Genomic DNA, 19,828 nt, shown 5'->3' with positions numbered 1-19,828 from the left:
AATAATACTGCAGTTAACTAATTATAACTATAGAACACTGCCTATCATATTAGCGCCATTTGCTTGATTGTTCTTTTTTTTCTCCAAATGAGAATTGATAAGGGGATTGATAAAGAACCGAATTGTTAAGCAGAATCGAAAATGGAATTGGAATCTTAAAAATCTTATCAATTCCCATCCTTATCTGGGGGAACACTGACTGATGATGATACTAAATATCACAAGTTTTAATGCTCAAATATAAATTAATGTAGTTTTTGATGACATGTATCATAACTAAACAGTAAATAAACAGAGCTAATCCCTGTGTCTGTGTCCGTTCAACAGGATGGAGTGTCAGCCGAGGTCGTGCCACAAGCACACGCTGCTCCAGATGTGGTGTGGTCTCCTCACCGTTTCCATGGTGATCATGGCAGCTTTCCTGGCGTCACTCAGGCCGGAGTCGGAGGAGGTCAGCATCACGGCGGTGTCACGCAAACCGTATGATTCTGTGCTGATCAGAGTTTTCAGAGGAAACAGTTTCATCTCCATCTGTAAACAAAATACAGTTTTTGTAATGATTCCGTGCAGAAGACGACAACACAGGGTTTTAATCAATCAATGCACTTCACTGTTCAACACGTACAAATATAGCTGATATGCACTTCCTACTTTTCTGGTTCACAGTTGAAGATAAACTAATCTACAACATTTTGATGTTTTTTAGAGACATCATATTCAATCAGACACCTGAATATTTCTTCAACCAATTACTAAATACTAGAGACAGACATAACCATTACACCAGAAATGCAGCTCTGGATACCTGATACCTCCAACTCCGAGAACCAATCTACTCAAACACTCAGTTATCTATCGTTCAATAATGTCCTGGAACTCTTTACATCCTCACATATCTCACTCTCAAAGCAAATTAACTTTTAAAAAACGGCTTAAGGCTCACCTCATGCTGCAGACCATATGACTGGGAATTTATTATTGATATTGAAATTAGTAGAAATATTATAATGATAGCAGTTCCTGAAAATATATTACCAAAGTATCGTATTATTAGTGCTATTGTGTATTATTGTTGTTTTTATTGTTGTTTTTATTATAAGTGTAGTTACGCTAGACTGTATGTATTTATGTCTTAGATGTTATCATTTATGTAATATTTTATGTACTTTATGGACCCCTGGAAGATTAGTGGCCACCAAGGCGGCAGCTAATGGGGATCCATCCAATCAAATCAAATCAAATCAAATCAAATCAAACTTTATTTATAAAGCACCTTTCATGCATAGAATGCAGCACAAAGTGCTTTACATAAAACAAATACAAACATAAAACGTATTAATGCCATAATAACTGAATGCCGCCTCCCCGTGTGTCCTGGTTCTAACTTTTGGTATGGTTAAAAGGCACCGGAGGACCTCAGGGTCCGCGAGGGTCGATAGGGTAAAAGTAGTGCAGACAAATAAGAAGGCCCAAGACCAATAAAACACCTGAAAACTAATAAAAGCACCTTAAAATCGATCCTGAAGCAATAAACAATAAAATGGAAGCCCTTAAATCATAACATGAAACTGACAAAACACAAAGCACATTAAAGATATTATTCAGTCTTCACTTTGGCCTCTAGGTGGCAGCATCACCCCAACTACCTGGATCTGTTAGTGGGATCAAACATCCGATTGTCAGTTTGACAGAAGGGGTCAGAGGTCAGCTCTGGGGTCAGTTGCATCATCACCGTCGCTCAGGCGGTCGTCCCCTCCAGGTTGGACTGGACGGACGTGACAACGTCGGTGGGAGCTGGGGACGAGGACAAGGTGGCTCTAACATGTCAGAACCTTTTATATTCACATCTGTTTCTTTCCTCCCTGTCCAGAACGGCGTCTCGGCGCTGAAGCTGGACGGCGGCAACCAGACAGGTAGACCACGTCACACCTGGCACCAAACACGTTGATGAGTCTGACCTGCAGCAGCTGAAACTGACATTTCTCTTTCAGCCGCCTCCCAGAAGCACTTTCTGAAGTCCGATGGTACGTTTCCCTTTTGTTTGTTTGTTTTTTTAAATCACACACTTGTAGAGAATCCTCTCAAACTGAAAGAGGAAGTGAACCATTCAAGTGTGCTGGAATATTTTCACTGTGGCTGCATCAGCGGATAAAAGTGTGAACTCTGTTGCTTTTCAGGAACCTCCTACATCGAGCTGGTCAAATGTGAGTTTCATGCTTTCACTTCTTCATCATTACCAGTTCAGTACGGCGCAAAAGTCGGTTTTCCCCTCCAGACCTTTTAATCTTAAAGTGGACCTATTATGAAAAACATGTTTTCTCTTGCTTTAACATATATAAAGTGGTCTCCCCTCAGCCTGCCAACTCAGGGAAGGAGGAAAGCAACCAAATTCTGCAGTTTCTGTACAGCCGCCCGGATGAGCCGTCCAGTGTGATGTGACTTCTACGAGCCGTTCAGATTCTGCTGATTTTCGTTACGTAACCAAAATGCAAACCACGCCCACAACTATACATTGTGTCCTAACTGCATGCAAGCGTCCGACTATCGCGTCGCACTGCGTGACATCGGATGCTCTCTGTCCATCTCCCTCCAACCAGATGCCACTTTATTGAGGTTTTTGTAGTGAAATGAGGAGGAATCATAGAGATAACTTCTCATTTCAACTAACTGGATCAGCCGTTCCTCATCCATGACTGTTTCCTACAGCGCTTTCAACCGGCTTTCAACGCGAGCGAAAGGAAGAAAATAGAAGCAGGGCGTCCGACAAATGTTCAGCTCAAAACGGCGCGCAGCGCTACAGCGCCAGCTCGCGGCCAGTTAGGACATTCCAATAGAAAATAAAGCAAATGGATGGATGGAATTGATTTTGTCGCTGACGCTCGCTCGCATCGCATGCAGTTAGGACACGGTGTAACTCCGCCGGCCGGAGCTTCCGCCATTTTTTCGTAGCGGTGTATCACGTCAGTCAGGCAGCCAATCAGCACAGTGCCTCATTATCATAGCCCCGCCCACTCAGAATCCTGCATAGATAATGAGGTTAGAGAATGGGATGATAAAGTCATGGCTCAGAGGCTGAATTTCTAATTTATCAGAATCTTGTTTTTAGGACATTCAAGGCCTGTTTAAAATAGGTATTAGATGCCATAATAGGTCCCCTTTAAGTGTTTAAAAAACAAAAATCATCTGAGATGATAGATAGATAGATAGATAGATAGATAGATAGATAGATAGATAGATAGATAGATAGATAGATAGATAGATAGATAGATAGATAGATAGATAGATAGATAGATAGATAGATAGATAGATAGATAGATAGATAGATAGATAGATAGATAGATAGATAGATAGATAGATAGATAGATAGATAGATAGATAGATAGATATACTTTATTTATCCCAAGCTGGGAAATTGAACACCATCATACGACTTTAAAAATATTAATAAATTCAATTGACAAACCAGGAAAACAACATGTGGGCAATACTAAGTTTTATTCTAAGAGCATCAAAGAAGCTTTTCTTGTCTTTAACTGCTCAGACGTTCTCGCTTCTTCTTCTTCTTAAACCGCGGCGACGCCCACAGATCTGGTGCAGCGGGTTCAGTCCCCGAAGGAGTCATTCTGAGAGACGTAGGATGTTTGTAAGGGAGGCGGACGAGGACGCTGCTGCTTTCAGGGGAAGTGACAACACAAACAAGTAAACAACAAAAAACTCTGAGAGAAAATATAATAATTACCTCTCAAATAAGTCCAAACCGATTTGATTCAACTGCTTGTTTGACGTGATAAAAGTAATAATGGCAAAAATAAAGACGGTGTCTTGATGCAGCAGAAATAAACATATTTGCAGCCTAGAAAAAAAAAACTGTTTTGTCTCCATGACGACTGTATATCTAGTAAAATCGTCTAAAAGCAACCGTGCATGCTAATTAGGGGTGTGGCCTCTTGATTGACAGCTGGGGCTAGGAGTTAACTGCAGTTGTAGGCAGGAGGGCATTTTATCATCATCATCATCATCATCATCATTATATTATTATTATTATTATTATATTATATTATATTCTCAGTCGTGAAGGTACATTTTTGTTTTTTCCTGGTTTTGACCCTTAAAATCGAACCGGCAACCCTGTGTGCAGCCTGTAAAAGCTCAGCGGCCGCTCAGCCACCGTGCGGCATCACGGCCTCCGCAGACGAGCCGGCTATCAGGAATGTGGTGAATAGGACCCAGATGCAGGAGACCAGGAGGGAAGAATTCAAAAAACAGCTAATTATTTAATTTAAATAAAAACCAAAAGCACTGCTGAGAAGGATTCAGAAACCAGAACATGAAAATGACAAAAATCCAAAGGAAACCTGACGTGACAAGTGGAGGAAGGAAACAGTACGGACCAGCAGGGAGCAAAGGGAAGACAAGATATACAGGAAGGGTTGAAGAGACACACCTGCAGATGATCAGGGCAGATGGGAACCAAGGACCAGAACTGAGACCCCGTTACGCGTAGCAAAAATGGTGGTGTTTTCATGCGTTTTGGCCGTTAGTTTACACGAAAATTAAGCTCAAAGTCACCAAAAACGATAATTTCTGAAAACTCCAGCCAAGGTGGAGATTTGCAAAAGCTCTGTCTTCCCGTTTGCTTGTAAACAGAGAAAAACAACCATTTGGGCTTCAAAACGTCACATTATGCGACAGAAACGCCACCAGCGTCATGTGTGCGACCTGTGTTTGTTTGGCCACCATCAATATTTTCTTGTATTTTACCCGTTTTATATTCTAAAGTCACACTTAAAAGTAACTCCACTTCTCTGTCACTCCAAAACGAAAGACTCGTGCCATCCTGGAAGTAACTGGAAGTTACACGTGTCATTTGTTGATGTTTTTTTCCAGGATTCCGATTGGCTAGCATGACTTTATGCTTCTCGTTACACTGCCCCCTGTAGGTTTGGCTCATAGCACCTTAACAGCGGATGTATGCCGGTTTGTGTAAATGATGGTATTTTTCAAAACGTAGAGGGGGAAATATCTGTTTTTATAAATACCCGGCTATGTGTAAACGTGGCCTGAAACACAAAGACACGGGTTTAAAAAATAAAACAGGAACTAAAAAACACAACTGTGGTACTGGGAACGTTATAAACCTGCAGGTCACAGTGACATTAAAAAAAACTCCATCAAAAGAGTGAATTTTAGAGAACGAGGCAGCGCCGCAGTCACGACTTGGCCGTGACCTCTGACCACCTTCTGAGGCGGAACCACGTCTGATTGAACCTTTGGTGGAGCGTAGAACGTAATCAAACCAACAAAAAGAAAACGTTTTTTGAGTCTTTCTGTCCTTGTGAATGGTCCCGCTTCGTCGTGCCTCCAGGCGCGTTTCCTGTGGCGAAGTGGGTTTCCGAAACCACAGCAGACCTCGAGCGGAGCCTCATGTGGGAGCGGGGCTCAGAGCCCGACTACCACCCACGGTGGTAGATCTCAGTTTGACGGGAGGACGTTCAGACTGCCACCCGGAAGCTACATTAGGATCAGCTCGTTGGGGGGGGGCATTGGCGCCGCTTACGAGGAGCCCACATCAAAATCATCGCTTAACTTTAAAAGATGGATGTTTGTTTGAACAAACCTCTGATTATTCTGCATTGGCAGTGTTGTTTGATATCTTTTTTTTTTTTTTTGGGCTCTAGTGGCCCTTTATTGGAGATGCAGACTGGAAAGGGGTAGACAGAGAGAACGGGGAAGACATGCAGCAAAGGTGCACGGGCTGGATTTGAACCCGCGACCGCTGCAGGAGGACTGTAGCCTCAGTATATGGCCCGCTGCTTAACCCACTGCGCCACCGAGCCCAGTTGTTTGTATCTTTATCCACCTTAATCACCAGTTTTCCTCTCTGATGTATTTATGGCGCTTTTCCACTAGTACCTACTCAGCCCGACTCGCCTCGGTTTGGTTCTTTCCCACTAGGGGTCTAACGGGCCAAGTAGTTGCTTTTCTGTAACTACTCTGCCGAGGTTCTAAGCGGCTGAGTCTAGCTGTGATGTCATCACACTACACGCCACCGATTGTTCGGGGGGTTGGGAGTAAGACGTCTGAGTCAGGATATGACATCAGCGAAAGAGCGACTTGCGGCTACTTGTTAATTTTATTCGACCAGCAACGGCAGCAGAAGTCTGTTTGGTGATCCAACTCTGAGGTGCAGATGTTCATAAACCTGGTGGCTGAGGAGAGAATTAAAAAGGGATCTAGACGGGCGATAAGGAACGACCAGATCTACCAGGAGCTCTGTCACTTCATAGCTGCTCGCGGCTCCAGCGGACTTTTCAGCAGCGCAGAGACAAACAAACAAAAAAAAAGCGTTGCCGCTTGAAGCTTCTCTCACTCTCCTTTTTTAACTTGATATCGAACACAAGCCACAGACCCAACAGCACATATATCATCTCCTCCAGGTTCTACATCTTTAGTGTTGTTGTCTTCTTCGTTTAGATTACACAATCAAATACATCACAGAAGCTTCGCTCCAATCCTGCTACTTCTCATCTGGGTATTGAAAATAAACAAGGGCAAGGCGAGTCGAGTCGGGCTGAGTAGGTACTAGTGGTAAAGCACCAATTGATTTGATCTGTATTACACAGTCATGTCCCAAAGTTAGTGCACCCCCTGTTGTACCTGCAGAAACATCAACCTTGGTGTCCGTATCAGCCAAATACAACCTCCACTGAGATTAAAAGTGCAGATTAAAGAAAAGTAAAGAAAAAGCAATGTGGGCGACGCTAATTCCCCCCGAGCTTCAAGAACCTGTAGACCCGATCTGGGAGGAGCGACGGGAGGAGGTCAGGTTTATCCGGCTGCCAGGTTTTGGTCCATTCTTCACGGTCGATCTGATCTGTCTCTGGAAGATAGACGAGCTCAGAGTCGATGTGCACAAAGCCACGCCCACATCATCACACTTCCACCACCGTGCTAGCAGTGGATATGAGCTATTCCTGCTGAAATGCTTTGATTGGCTCTGAGATGTTTAGCACAGTTTAGGCAGGGCATCCACCTCTCTCCAACGTCTTCTTCCTTTAATCTTTCTCGCTGTCGAACCTCAAACTCCGAACTGTCTGGAAATCAAACGTCTGCCCGGATCGATGTGCATGAACATCGTGGAGTAACGTTGGGTTACCTCGCACTTGTGCATCAATCATCCAGGGAACCGAGCAGCTCGAACCCTACCTAACACCAATCCTACGGGAGCAGAAAGGGGTGCTTAGTATTGCCCACATTATTATCATTTATCACTTATCGTTGTTGTAAATTCCTCGGCCGGGGCGGGTTGTCATGGAGACGGCGAAGGGGCCGTGTGTTTTTGCTCTCTCTGAACTGTGCTACTCCTGCAGCTCTGGACGGCGGCTCCTGGGACCCGCCACTCCGATGCGAGCGCTGCTCCCTCCTGCTGCTCAACAACTCCATCCACAGCACGGCGCGCAGCGTCTACTTCGTCTACGCCCAGGTCAGCGTCAGCGTCAGGAAACAACACCAGGCCAAATCCGTGGCCCTGGTCAGGGACGCCACGCCCTATAAGAAGGCCAAGACGCTGGTGAAGGTGCCGACCGTGGCGGGGGGCTCGGTGTGGCTGGGCAAGATGGTCCGGCTGGCCAAGGGAGACAGCGTCAGCCTGAACATCGCCGGAGAATTCCAGCGGGATGACACCTACTGGGGAGCCTTCCAACTGCACTAGCGCCGTGGTCCGGCTGGACCCGGTCTGCGTTCCAAACCGAGTCTTGGGCTGCGTCCGAAATGCCATACTAAACAGTATATACTCAAAAAGTATACTTCAGTTCAGCACAGTTTTGAGTAAATATCAGTAGTATGCATTAATTCGAACACTACTCAGAGCCACACAACACTTCCTGCCATTGGGAGGGGTAGTTGTTACCATGGTAACAACTCCTGTCACAGCAGCGGTAGCAGCACCGCTCTGCTATTTCCCGTTCATCCTGGCCGAAACAAGATGACATTATATAATATTATTATATACGAATATTATAATATTAATATTATATAATAAAATTATTATACTTAATATTATACTTATGATATATACATATCTGCGCAGCACTTAGCAACCAAACACCGCTGCATTGCATTGTGGGAAGTTTCTGCTTAGCTAGTGTCCATAGCTGCGTCCGAAATTGCATACATCCACCTTAATGAGTATGCAAAATGAGTATGAAAGTTTTTTTAGTGCGTCCGAAACATTAGAACGTACTCAATAGTATGCGCTATCCATACTCATTCCGGATAAATTTATTAGTGTGGATTGATGGACACTAGCTAAGCAGAAACTTCCCACAATTCAATGCAGCGGCGTTTGGTTGCTAAGTGATATGTATATGTCATAAGTGTAATAATATTATTATATAATATTAATATTATAATATTCGTATATAATAATATTATATAATGTCATCTTGTTTCGGCTAGAATAAACGGGAAAGAGCGGAGCGCTGCTACTGCTGCTGTGACACATCACTTCCTCCCAACGGCAGGAAGTGACGTGTGCACTCTTAATAGTACGTCCGAATTAATGCGCACTACTGATATTTACTCAAAAGTGTGCCGAACTTATGTATACTTTTTAGTATATACTTTTTAGTATGGCATTTCAGACGCACTGCATCAATCCATACTAATACATTTCTCCAGAATGAGTATGGATAGCGCATATTATTGTGTACGTACTAATGTTTCGGACGTACTAAAAAATCTCACATACTGTTTTTGCTACTCATTAGGGTAGAAGTATGGAATTTCGGATGCAGCCTTGGTCTGAAATTGGAGCGAAATAAAATCTAAAACACGTCTCAGAGCATCCTTGTGGTCAGTGTTGGACACTACGTCCGTCGGACGGGCTTCAGACGCAGACACAAGTCAATCAAAGCAGAACTGTTTTTTAAATGAATGTAAAACTGGGACCGGGCCTGTGGACCAGGCTGTGTGCTTATGTAATTTATGAAAATGTAATTTTATATTGTTGTTATAGAAAGAATAAACTATCATTTCAAAGCTGTGAGCTGGTTTTTACTTCTGCGGACGATATTCTGCAGCTTGTCCAGTACAACGGAGTATTAGGGCCAAACTAAGACAAAAAAAATTGGAAATTACGAGAATAAAGTCATAATATTATGAGAATAGAGTTGTAAAACTACGAGAATAAAGTCATAATGTTGTGAGAATAAGGTCGTAATATTATGAGAATAAAGTCGTAATATTACGAGAATAAAGTAGTAATATTATGAGAGTTAAGTCGTAATATTATGAGAGTTAAGTCGTAATATTACGAGAATAAAGTCGTAATATTACGAGAATAAAGTCGGAATATTACGAGAATAAAGTTGTAATTTATGAGAACTCTAACAGGAAGAGCAGTCTTCTCCCTGTGTTAAAATGAGGAATATATATCTTGTGAAGTTATATTTTGGTATCTTTTTTTTTTGTCTTAGTTTAATATATTGAAAGACGGATTCTGCCTCTCGCCCGTAATGAGCTGAGCAGGCGCGTAGCCAGTAACAGTCCTGGGTGGCACTGGCCCTCCCAGCCAACTCTGATCAAAATACATGTTTCACATAAACATATTCTAAAAAATTACATGAGAAAAGGTATAAATATAAACATGATTTGTTGTTGACTTGTGTTCAGCCTTTATTATTCTTCTTGAACTTTTGAAACAAGTTGTAGGGATCGAGCCTCGGGACATGATTGATTGCTCTGGTTCCGACAGATTGAGCTGCCTTTAGCCAGCAAGCTAGCTGGCGTTGCAGCCGACTTTATCTCCACAACAACGGCTAAACAGAGTTCATTGATTAGTTATTTAAAAAAAAAAAAACTTGAAGAAGACACGCCACTGCCAGGGCCTCAGACTGAGTCCACCGTTACATGCGCGATTTCTCTTTGACGTAAGCTTTGTCATGCAGTATGTTAACACCTCTGCTGTTTGGGTTTATGTTTAGTTGTCACTTTGTACAGTTAAATTGTTAATTATTGTGTGGTGTGCTGCAGAGCCAATGCGCTGCCAGTTCAGCAAATAAACTACAATACTGTAGTGGCAAATAGGCTACTGGCCTATAGAGACAGGTTTTCATGCTCTGTTGGTTGAGCCTGTTGTGTTTAACTGTCATAATGCATTTGTAATGCAGATTACAAAGTAACATTGACACTGCCTTTAATCCGTCTGTTTGTCATGTTTTCTGCTTAAAAGTCTTTTTCTGGGACAATATGGCCCACCGATTTTTGTCTCTGGCCCACCGAAAAAATATTTCTGCTTACGCCACTGGAGCTCCAGGGCTCCAGCTGCCCCCCCGCTGCCCTGAGGGGTAAAACGGGGTAGAAAATGGATGGATGGATGTAGAAATAAGCTCAGACAGAAAAACACCTAAAAGAACAGAAACTAATTAGTCAAAATGGATCGAGAGCTCCTTGTTTTTGGCATCTGCTTGAACGTATTAAACATAAAGTTAAAGTGACAAATCTAGCTGCTTTTGTATTTATCAAGCCACCACATGGTGGCTCCGTCTTCCACCTCCCAGTTCAGAATCTTCACCAGGTTGTGGTTCGCCGATGTAAGATCCTGCCAGTAGCATATGCTTGTCTCAAAGATTAAGCCATGCAAGTCTAAGTACACATGGTACAGTGAAACTGCGAATGGCTCATTAAATCAGTTATGGTACGTTTATTGGAAAGTGTTTTTTTTTTTTAATTGCGTAATTTGTAATTTGTTTTTTCCTTTTTTTATTATTACATGAATTGGAATTTGATTTCTTAGGAAAAAGGGACAGTTAAAATAAGCTTTATTCTTCTTTCTGTTCCCTTTCATTCAAGGAAAGAGATTTGTTGTAATTATAGTGAACTGTTTTGTTTTTCTTTTAATGAATGAAATAAAGAATAAATAAATAAAATAAGTTGACTGGTCGTGGGACGATCGATTGCTTCAGGTCGCTTCTGGAGGAAAATAACTCTGAACCGAACTGCGGTGACACATAAATGGCAGCAAGGCGGCTCCTTCTAGGGTAAAACGAAGGAAAAATAAAGATAACTGTGATTATTTGACAGCAGTCGCGATGTGTTGCTGGTTAAAAATCAGTTTATCAAGTTCAGACCAACAAATCCAGCCTGGTTTCTGTTTGCTGACTGACCACACGGGGGCACCACCTTCCCCCGAATGTGACACCGTGGAGCCGGTTGGTGTCCACAGCCTTCAGTGGCTATAAAAAGCTCCACAGAAACCACAAAAGACCCCCCCCCCCCCCCTAATGAGGACCCTGGCGAACATCGTTGAACACCCCCCCACCTCCCCGGCCGCCGCTCCAGCTTTATTCAGGGCTGCGCTGAGCAGCAGGTGCAGAACAGGAAGCCGCAAAAATGTCGCAGCATCATTTACAGCTTCCTCTTCGTGTCTGCTTACATGACCCCCCCCAGATACTCAACACACTTCTCTTTTCTCCCGTGGGCTTCGGCGCTGCCAGAGATGAATGAGAGGGTTATGTTTGGAGATTTATTTGAACCTGGTAGACCTTTCACCTTTGAAGTCTCTTATTTACTTCTGTCACTTCACTTGTGGGGAAATGTGGCGTGAAAGTGTTTCTTACGAGTCGCCAGGCGCGATCTCAGAAGTCCTGGTTTTGTGAGAGACCGTCCGAGACGTCACCCTCAGCTCTCTCTGATGGTTTGGAGGCGTCTCTATCTGGCTCTGCATGTGCAGCGGGTTGGAGGCCGACTGCAGCACGGCAACCTCATGGCGGTTAACGCTAACCTCGGTTAATGCCAGCCTATGATGCTGTAGATCTACGCCGGTCCAAACTTCCTCATCTCAAGTGTCACAACTGAAACAACTGAAACGAGGACCAGCAGGTCTCCACCAGGGCCGGGGGTCACATGACAAGCAGACGTGGGTCCCGGCTTAGGGTTGCCACCCGTCCCGTAAAATACAGAATTGTCCTTTATTTGAGAAAAAAATGTTGCGTCCCGTATTGAACTAATACGGGACACGATTTGTACCGTATTTTCATTAACTTTTACAACATATTCTAGTTGAATTATTGAAATAAATTAACTTTTACACCATATTCTAGTTGAATTATTGAAATAAATTAACTTTTACACCATATTCTAGTTGAATTATTGAAATAAGTTAACTTTTACACCATATTCTAGTTGAATTATTGAAATAAGTTAACTTTTACACCATATTCTAGTTGAATTATTGAAATAAATTAACTTTTACACCATATTCTAGTTGAATTATTGAAATAAATTAACTTTTACACCATATTCTAGTTGAATTATTGAAATAAATTAACTTTTACACCATATTCTTCACCTGTAGGCTATATTATACATCTGGGCTGATGTGGACATACAGAGCATAGGAGGCTATTTCAGCTGCTAGTATGGTTGGCTGTCTGTACGGTCATGAAAGTTCGATGCTATTAAAGCACTTTAAACTTTAAATCAAAGCATTTTGTTTTTTCATATAAAATAAACACATTTTTATTCAGTTTAGAAGTTTTGGGGCTTTTTTTGGCTCCTGCGCTGCTGAAATCAGGGCGTCCCTTATTTCTATTTCTGAAAGGTGGCAACCCTAGTCCCGGCTCCTTCAGGCGATCATCTGGTTTCACAGGTCATCTATCTAACTATCCATCCATCCATCCATCCATCCACCCACCTATCAAACCCTGAGCTGTAGCTCGGTGCAGCACATGACTTTTCAACATGTGAGACTGTCGATGACAGAAAATCCTCCCTTTCTCTTCACGAGGATGTGGTTTTTTTCAAACAGAAGGTTTGAATCATGAGGCTCTCAAATGATGAGAAACTCACATCACAAACATGTGGACAGACATTTAAAGGGGCAGCGTCTTCTTCCAGGTGGACTTTATCACCAAAAAGCGGAGAAAAAGTCCGGAGGGCTCCGGAACCAGCAGGATCCCTCAGGATCAGAGGATGATTGGAGGACGTCTCCTACAGGAGGTGTAAGTGTGGCCGAGGTGCATCACCACCTCTGACACGCACCTGCAGCTGCCCACTTCCTCTCAAGTTTTTACGACACTGCCTCCTTTGTTCTCTGAGCCTTTGTAGACTTGAAGGGGTTGTTTGTCAGGCTCGGCGTGTTTTTCTCGGCCTCTAAATCTGGCCTGTGAGTGACGACATAAAAAAAAAAAACACGTAAAAACTTTCCCTTCTGCGTCCTGACAACACGGTGAATGAAAACCGATCCCCGCGGCCCGTCAGCTCAGCACGCTCACAGGTACAGCATCAATCGCCCGTTCCTTCAGGTCCTGACAGGGAAATCTACCTGAAGTCTGAACCGTTTAAAAAAGGCAGAAATAAGTTCAAATGAAGCGGTTTAGTTGCTACTGGAGACCAGAAGGGATGAAAGCAACATGTCAGATATTAAACGCTGTTCTGCATGTTGGAGCTTGTTAACGGTTCTTTAGTTAATAAACTAACTAGTAAACTAACTCTGACTACCGACTGCATAAGAAGACCTGGACAAACCACCTGTGACATCACCAATCAGCCTCAGACCAGATAGCTGCCCCTCGCTAGCTTTGCTCCTGAATCCCTCCAAAACCGCTTATTCATACAGCCATTATGTCTTTTCTGGTGCTCTGAGAGGTCAGAGGTCAAGGCGGTTTGTTGACTCTACCGCTAGCTGTTAGCCAGCTGACAACCAAAAGACCGATCGGTCCAGTAACCGGCTCAACCCACGACACCACAGCTGCCCCAACGTGTTTCCTAACACAATGGTGTCTGATTATGGGCGGTGTTAGGTCATGTGACCAAACCAGCGCCAAACCAGCCCCAAACCCGTGCTAAACCAGCACCAAACCAGTGCTAAACCAGCACCAAACCAGTGCTAAACCAGCACCAAACTAGTATTAAACCAGCGCCAAACCAGCGGCAAACCAGTATCAAACCAGCACCAAATCAGCACTAAACCAGCACCAAACCAGCACCAAACCAGTGCTAAACCAGCACCAAACCAGTATTAAACCAGCGCCAAACCAGCACCAAACCAGTGCTAAACCAGCACCAAACCAGTATTAAAACAGTGCTAAACCAGCACCAAACCAGCTCCAAACCAGTATCAAACCCAGCACCAAACCAATGCTAAACCAGTACTAAACCAGTGCCAAACCAGCCCCAAACCAGTGCTAAACCAGCACCAAACCAGTGCTAAACCAGCACCAAACTAGTATTAAACCAGTGCCAAAGCAGCACCAAAGCAGCTCCAAACCAGCACCAAACCAGCACCAAACCAGCACCAAACCAGTGCCAAACCAACACCAAACCAGCGTCAAACCAGTGCCAAACCAGCGCCAAACCAGCACTAAACCAGCGCCAAACCAGTGCCAAACCAGCGCCAAACCAGCGCCAAACCAGTGTCAAACCAGTGCCAAACCAGTGCCAAACCAGCACCAAACCAGCACCAAACCAGTATTAAAACAGCACTAAACCAGCACCAAACCAGCTCCAAACCAGTATCAAACCCAGCACCAAACCAATGCTAAACCAGTACTAAACCAGTGCCAAACCAGCCCCAAACCAGTGCTAAACCAGCACCAAACCAGTGCTAAACCAGCACCAAACTAGTATTAAACCAGTGCCAAAGCAGCACCAAAGCAGCTCCAAACCAGCTCCAAACCAGCACCAAACCAGTGCCAAACCAACACCAAACCAGCGCCAAACCAGTGCCAAACCAGTGCCAAACCAGCGCCAAACCAGCACCAAACCAGCACTAAACCAGCACCAAACCAGTGCCAAACCAACACCAAACCAGCGCCAAACCAGTGTCAAACCGGTGCCAAACCAGTGCCAAACCAGCGCCAAACCAGCACCAAACCAGCACTAAACCAGCTCCAAACCAGCTCCAAACCAGCACCAAACCAGCTCCAAACCAGCTCCAAACCAGCTCCAAACCAGTGCCAAACCAGTATCAAACCAGCGCCAAACCAGTGCCAAATCAGCACCAAACCAGTGCGAAACCAGCACCAAACCAGTACTAAACCAGTGCCAAAGCAGTGCCAAACCAGTGGCAAACTAGCCTGAAACCAAGCACCAAACCAGTGCCAATCCAGTATCAAACCAGTACCAAACCAGTGCCAAACCAGTGCCAAACCAGCGCCAAACCAGCGCCAAACCAGCCCTAAACCAGCACTAAACCAGCTCCAAACCAGCACCAAACCAGTGCCAAACCAACACCAAACCAGCTCCAAACCAGAGCCAAACCAGTGCCAAACCAGTATTAAAAGAGTATCAAACCAGTATCAAACCAATATCAAACCAGCACCAAACCATTGCCAAATCAGCACTAAACCAGCACCAAACCAGTGCGAAACCAGCACCAAACCAGTGCCAAACCAGTACTAAACCAGTGCCAAAGCAGTGCCAAACCAGTGGCAAACTAGCCTGAAACCAAGCACCAAACCAGTGCCAATCCAGTGCCAAACCAGAACCAAACCAGCACCAAACCAGTGCCAAACCAGCACCAAACCAGCGCCAAACCAGTGCCAAACCAGCACCAAACCAGCTCCAAACCAGTATTAAACCAGCACCAAACCAGTGCAAAACCAGCGCCAAACTAGTGCCAAACCAGCAAGCGTTTGTAATGACTCTTCGCCGCCCACAATCGTCTCTCAAACAACTTGGCGGGGGTCGTCCCTCTTTTATCCCCTCTGCAGACACAGATCTGACAGATAGAAACATCTGGAGACCCTCTGGGAGGCACCTGTAGGTTCCTGGTTTCCCACGGGGCCCGGGTTTTGGGACTTATTAGACCATCTTGGCAGGAACTGGCCCAATCCCACCTTAGTTAATTATTCTGACCAAATCTGTCCATCAGTGGCCCGTAGACCCAGACTGGCCCGCTGGTCAACGTCTCGGGCCAAAGCCTGCCAACAAATGACCCTAGGGGTCATTCAAGGACACGCACATATTTCCTTTTATTTTTTATTTTTTTTACCTTGTCTGTACACATATTAATGATTGATACCATGATGGTAGAAACCAAAGGCATATATATGTGCATTATTACTATATTTAATATATATACATATATATACGCATACATATGCATACACATACATAAATATACACATACAAACCCAGTGATTTTTTTTTTTTTTTTTTTTCACGCACATATTTCCTGACACGTTGGCGTCTATTTACCTCGGTGGATGCGGACCCTCGGCTTTTACCGTCTTCTCTTTTTGAGTAAGAGCTCGAACTAGAGTCAGTTTTAAAGTTTGAAGTTCATTTAGCCAAAATGAAGAAACGTGTTGTTGTTTGTGATGAAGGCCACAAGCTTTATGCCTCAAAGACGCTCTTTAGAGCTGAAGCACAGCAGAGAGGGAGAGGGCTGGGAGCTAAGTCTACTTCCTCAAAGGTATCAGGTTTGAGCTCTTGATAACGACTCTGATGCTCGCACCTGATACCGGGAGGCGGACCGGAACGACCTCGAGCCTGGAAGCTTTTTGAAATAGTCTCTGACTTTTTCACGAGGGACTCGGTGACATTTGAAAAACTCCATCAAAAGCTCAGTTCCACTTTCTGAGAACTAAAAATAAGAGATAAAATAACACCGACACAAGAAGGACACATGAGTCGTGGATCCTAAAGGGCGTGCTACGGTTAAAGCAGGCATGATTATACAAAATAAATGTACACAACATTTAAAAGGAAACTGAGGAGAGGTGTGTTAAAGATGTTTCTGGACTGTTTTATAGATGTATTTGACAGAAAACATCACCTCCTGGTTGCAACCACACAGCTGAAACTGAGATCCTCCCCTCCACGTGTCTGAAGGCTCAACCTTAAACGTCCTTTCATGAGTGTCGTGTTTCACCTTAAACAGATAGAAACTCTCACTCTTTTCCCCGACTGTCAACGATGACTCACGAAATAATTGTAAATCCAAATAATTTGAAAACGAAAACCTGACTAAAGCATTCCAACACATTCATGTTTTCCTTCGGCGTAAATGGGCCATGAAGATCTGAAGGTCTGAAGGTCTGAATGTCTGAAGGTCTGAAGGTTGAAGGTTGAATGTCTGAAGGTCTGAAGGTTGAAGGTCTGAGGGTCTGAAGGTCGACGTCCAGCGTGCGCCAGACCTCTATCATCAGTCCATCCCTTTATTGTGTAGAAGAGAGAGGAACCTCCATGTTGTTCACTCTCACCCACATCAGTGTTACCAGGACCGCAGCTCTTCTCTAGTGGAGGTAAAGAGGACCTGTCATCACTCCCTCCGTCTTTCACCGTATTGGTCAGCCGACTGGCAGTCAGCCTTGATGGGATCCACTACCTGTCTTCAGAATGATGTTTTTCTGCTGATCATTTTAAGCTTCAGCCACATCTCAGGTTTTATTCAGCTGCTCTTCCTGGCGGCCTGAGCTTCACGAGTCCTGAGAACAGAGGAAGCTTGTTCCATCCATCCATCCATCCATCCATCCATCCATCCATCCATCCATTCATTCATTCATTCATTCATTCATTCATTCATTCATCCATCCATCCATTAATTTGTTCTCTCATCTATCCATCCATCCATTAATTTGTTCTCTCATCCATCCATCCATTCATTCATCCATTCATTCATTCATTCATTCATTCATTCATTCATCCATCCATCCATTAATTTGTTCTCTCATCTATCCATCCATCCATCCATCCCTCCATCCATTCATCCATTCATCCATCCATCCATCCATCCCTCCATCCATCCATTCATCCATCCATCCATCCATCCATCCCTCCATCCATTCATCCATTCATCCATCCATCCATCCATCCATCCCTCCATCCATTCATCCATTCATCCCTCCCTCCCTCCCTCCCTCCCTCCATCCATCCATTCATCCATCCATCCATCCATCCCTCCATCCATCCATCCATCCATCCATTCATCCCTCCCTCCCTCCCTCCATCCATCCCTCCCTCCCTCCCTCCATCCATCCATTCATCCCTCCCTCCCTCCCTCCATCCATCCATTCATCCCTCCCTCCCTCCCTCCCTCCCTCCCTCCCTCCATCCATTCATCCATCCATCCATCCATTCATCCCTCCCTCCCTCCCTCCCTCCCTCCCTCCCTCCATCCATTCATCCCTCCCTCCCTCCCTCCATCCATCCCTCCCTCCCTCCATCCATCCATCCATTCATCCCTCCCTCCCTCCCTCCCTCCCTCCCTCCCTCCCTCCCTCCCTCCCTCCCTCCATCCATTCATCCCTCCCTCCCTCCCTCCCTCCCTCCCTCCCTCCCTCCATCCATTCATCCATCCATCCATCCATCCCTCCCTCCCTCCATCCATTCATCCATCCATCCATCCATCCCTCCATCCATCCATCCATCCATCCATTCATCCCTCCCTCCCTCCATCCATACATTCATCCCTCCCTCCCTCCCTCCATCCATTCATCCCTCCATCTATCCATTCATTCATCCATCCATCCCTCCATCCCTCTCTCAGGTACTGTTGGATCTCAGAGCTCCATCAGCCGTCGGCTGTGGAACGAGAACTGGACCCTCTGGGAGGTTCCCGAGTTCCCAACACGAGTTCTCCCATCCGTCTCCCCGGTCTGGTCTGGGTCGGCCACCAAACCGGTCCGGTACCGGTCCGAGGGCAGGAACCAGATCTCAGATGAAGTGCAGATGTTGGAACCCCCATGATGGAGTTTGTAGCCCTTCGGCGACACCAAGAACCCAGGTCTGCTTGACCCCCATCGTGGGCGGAGCTACGTCTCTCAATCTGGAAAAGAGCAAAACAAAACTGTTATATTTGGGTCGTTCAAACACTTAAACAGACTTTTGAATTTAAAGGTTCGACCAACCAAATACAACCATTTCTGTTATTCTTGATCACATTAAGGAGCTGAAGTTATACGTACGCTCCTTCCTGAATTTATTCATGATTACTTTAGTGATTTATCACTTATATGATCTTATATTCATCGCTGATTTAGAGATTAAATCAGCACAGAGCAGCACTGTAATTAACTGAGGGTTAATATTTTTTAATTTGCTCCATGAGCCCTGAGTCAGTTCGACTTCAGTCAGACGCTCGGATGACTGCGAGTGGGAGTGAAGTGGGAGTGAAGTGGGAGTGAAGTGGGAGTGAATAAGAAGAAGAAGAAGAAAAAGGGGGAATTGGCTGACATTCAATATCTAAGATGCAGGAAATGAACAGCCCGAAGATTAGAGAAGTGAACCTGGGATCTTTAACCGAAACAGAGCTGATGCAGACGGGGAAAATCTCAAGATCACCTGCCTCTTTGATGGTGAAATAACATGCAGATGCCCTTTGGAGACCTACTTTACACGAGAGTAGAAGAGGGAAGTCTGAGGAAGAGGTTTCACAACCTGCAGGGCGTCTAGGGGCGCTACTGTCTCTACTGTACGTCTTAGTCACCTTCCTCACTCTCAACGGAGCGAGGTGAAACTGAAACAGCCCCCATGCAGCCTGGAAACCTTTTGTTCACACCAGAACCTGAAGTCTCACCGCGGTGAAGGAGGGATGTCACGGAAAGAGCTGACGCATAGCTCTCTTTGTGCGGCCGATAGATCCCTGAATATCAGACGTACCACCAAGGGCAGCTAGTCTGATGTTTATTTGGTGAAGGGGGTTTGTTTGTTGGGCCGATCGGTGGAGGCGTGGCTGAACCGTTACCATCTGAAATGTACCGACGCTTCTGCCCTCACATTCAACCGTGTTTATTTCATCAATCTGGTCCAAAAAAAGGTTGATAAACCTGCTTTGTTTCCTGGAAACCTGTGTCCTTTAAAATAAAAGACCTTGCTCAGGGTT

At 44.8% G+C, this 19,828-nt stretch overlaps 1 protein-coding gene across 1 annotated transcript; it reads left to right on the top strand.

Annotated features, from left to right (window-relative positions):
• The first annotated feature begins 328 nt into the window (after positions 1-328).
• LOC133440643 (uncharacterized) lies at positions 329-7,770 on the top strand. The gene is made up of 7 exons (XM_061717965.1): positions 329-480; positions 1,625-1,678; positions 1,760-1,811; positions 1,871-1,913; positions 1,992-2,024; positions 2,178-2,204; positions 7,371-7,770. The coding sequence occupies exons 1-7, from the start codon at positions 329-331 to the stop codon at positions 7,709-7,711; spliced, it is 702 nt and encodes a 233-aa protein (XP_061573949.1). The 3' UTR covers positions 7,712-7,770.
• The last annotated feature ends 12,058 nt before the right edge of the window (positions 7,771-19,828 follow it).

This window comes from Cololabis saira, chromosome 3, assembly GCF_033807715.1.
Source record: "Cololabis saira isolate AMF1-May2022 chromosome 3, fColSai1.1, whole genome shotgun sequence".
In the NCBI taxonomy this organism is placed as follows: domain Eukaryota; kingdom Metazoa; phylum Chordata; class Actinopteri; order Beloniformes; family Belonidae; genus Cololabis; species Cololabis saira.
Note: the sequence above shows the minus strand (reverse complement) of the source record. Positions and strands in the feature narration are given on the sequence as shown.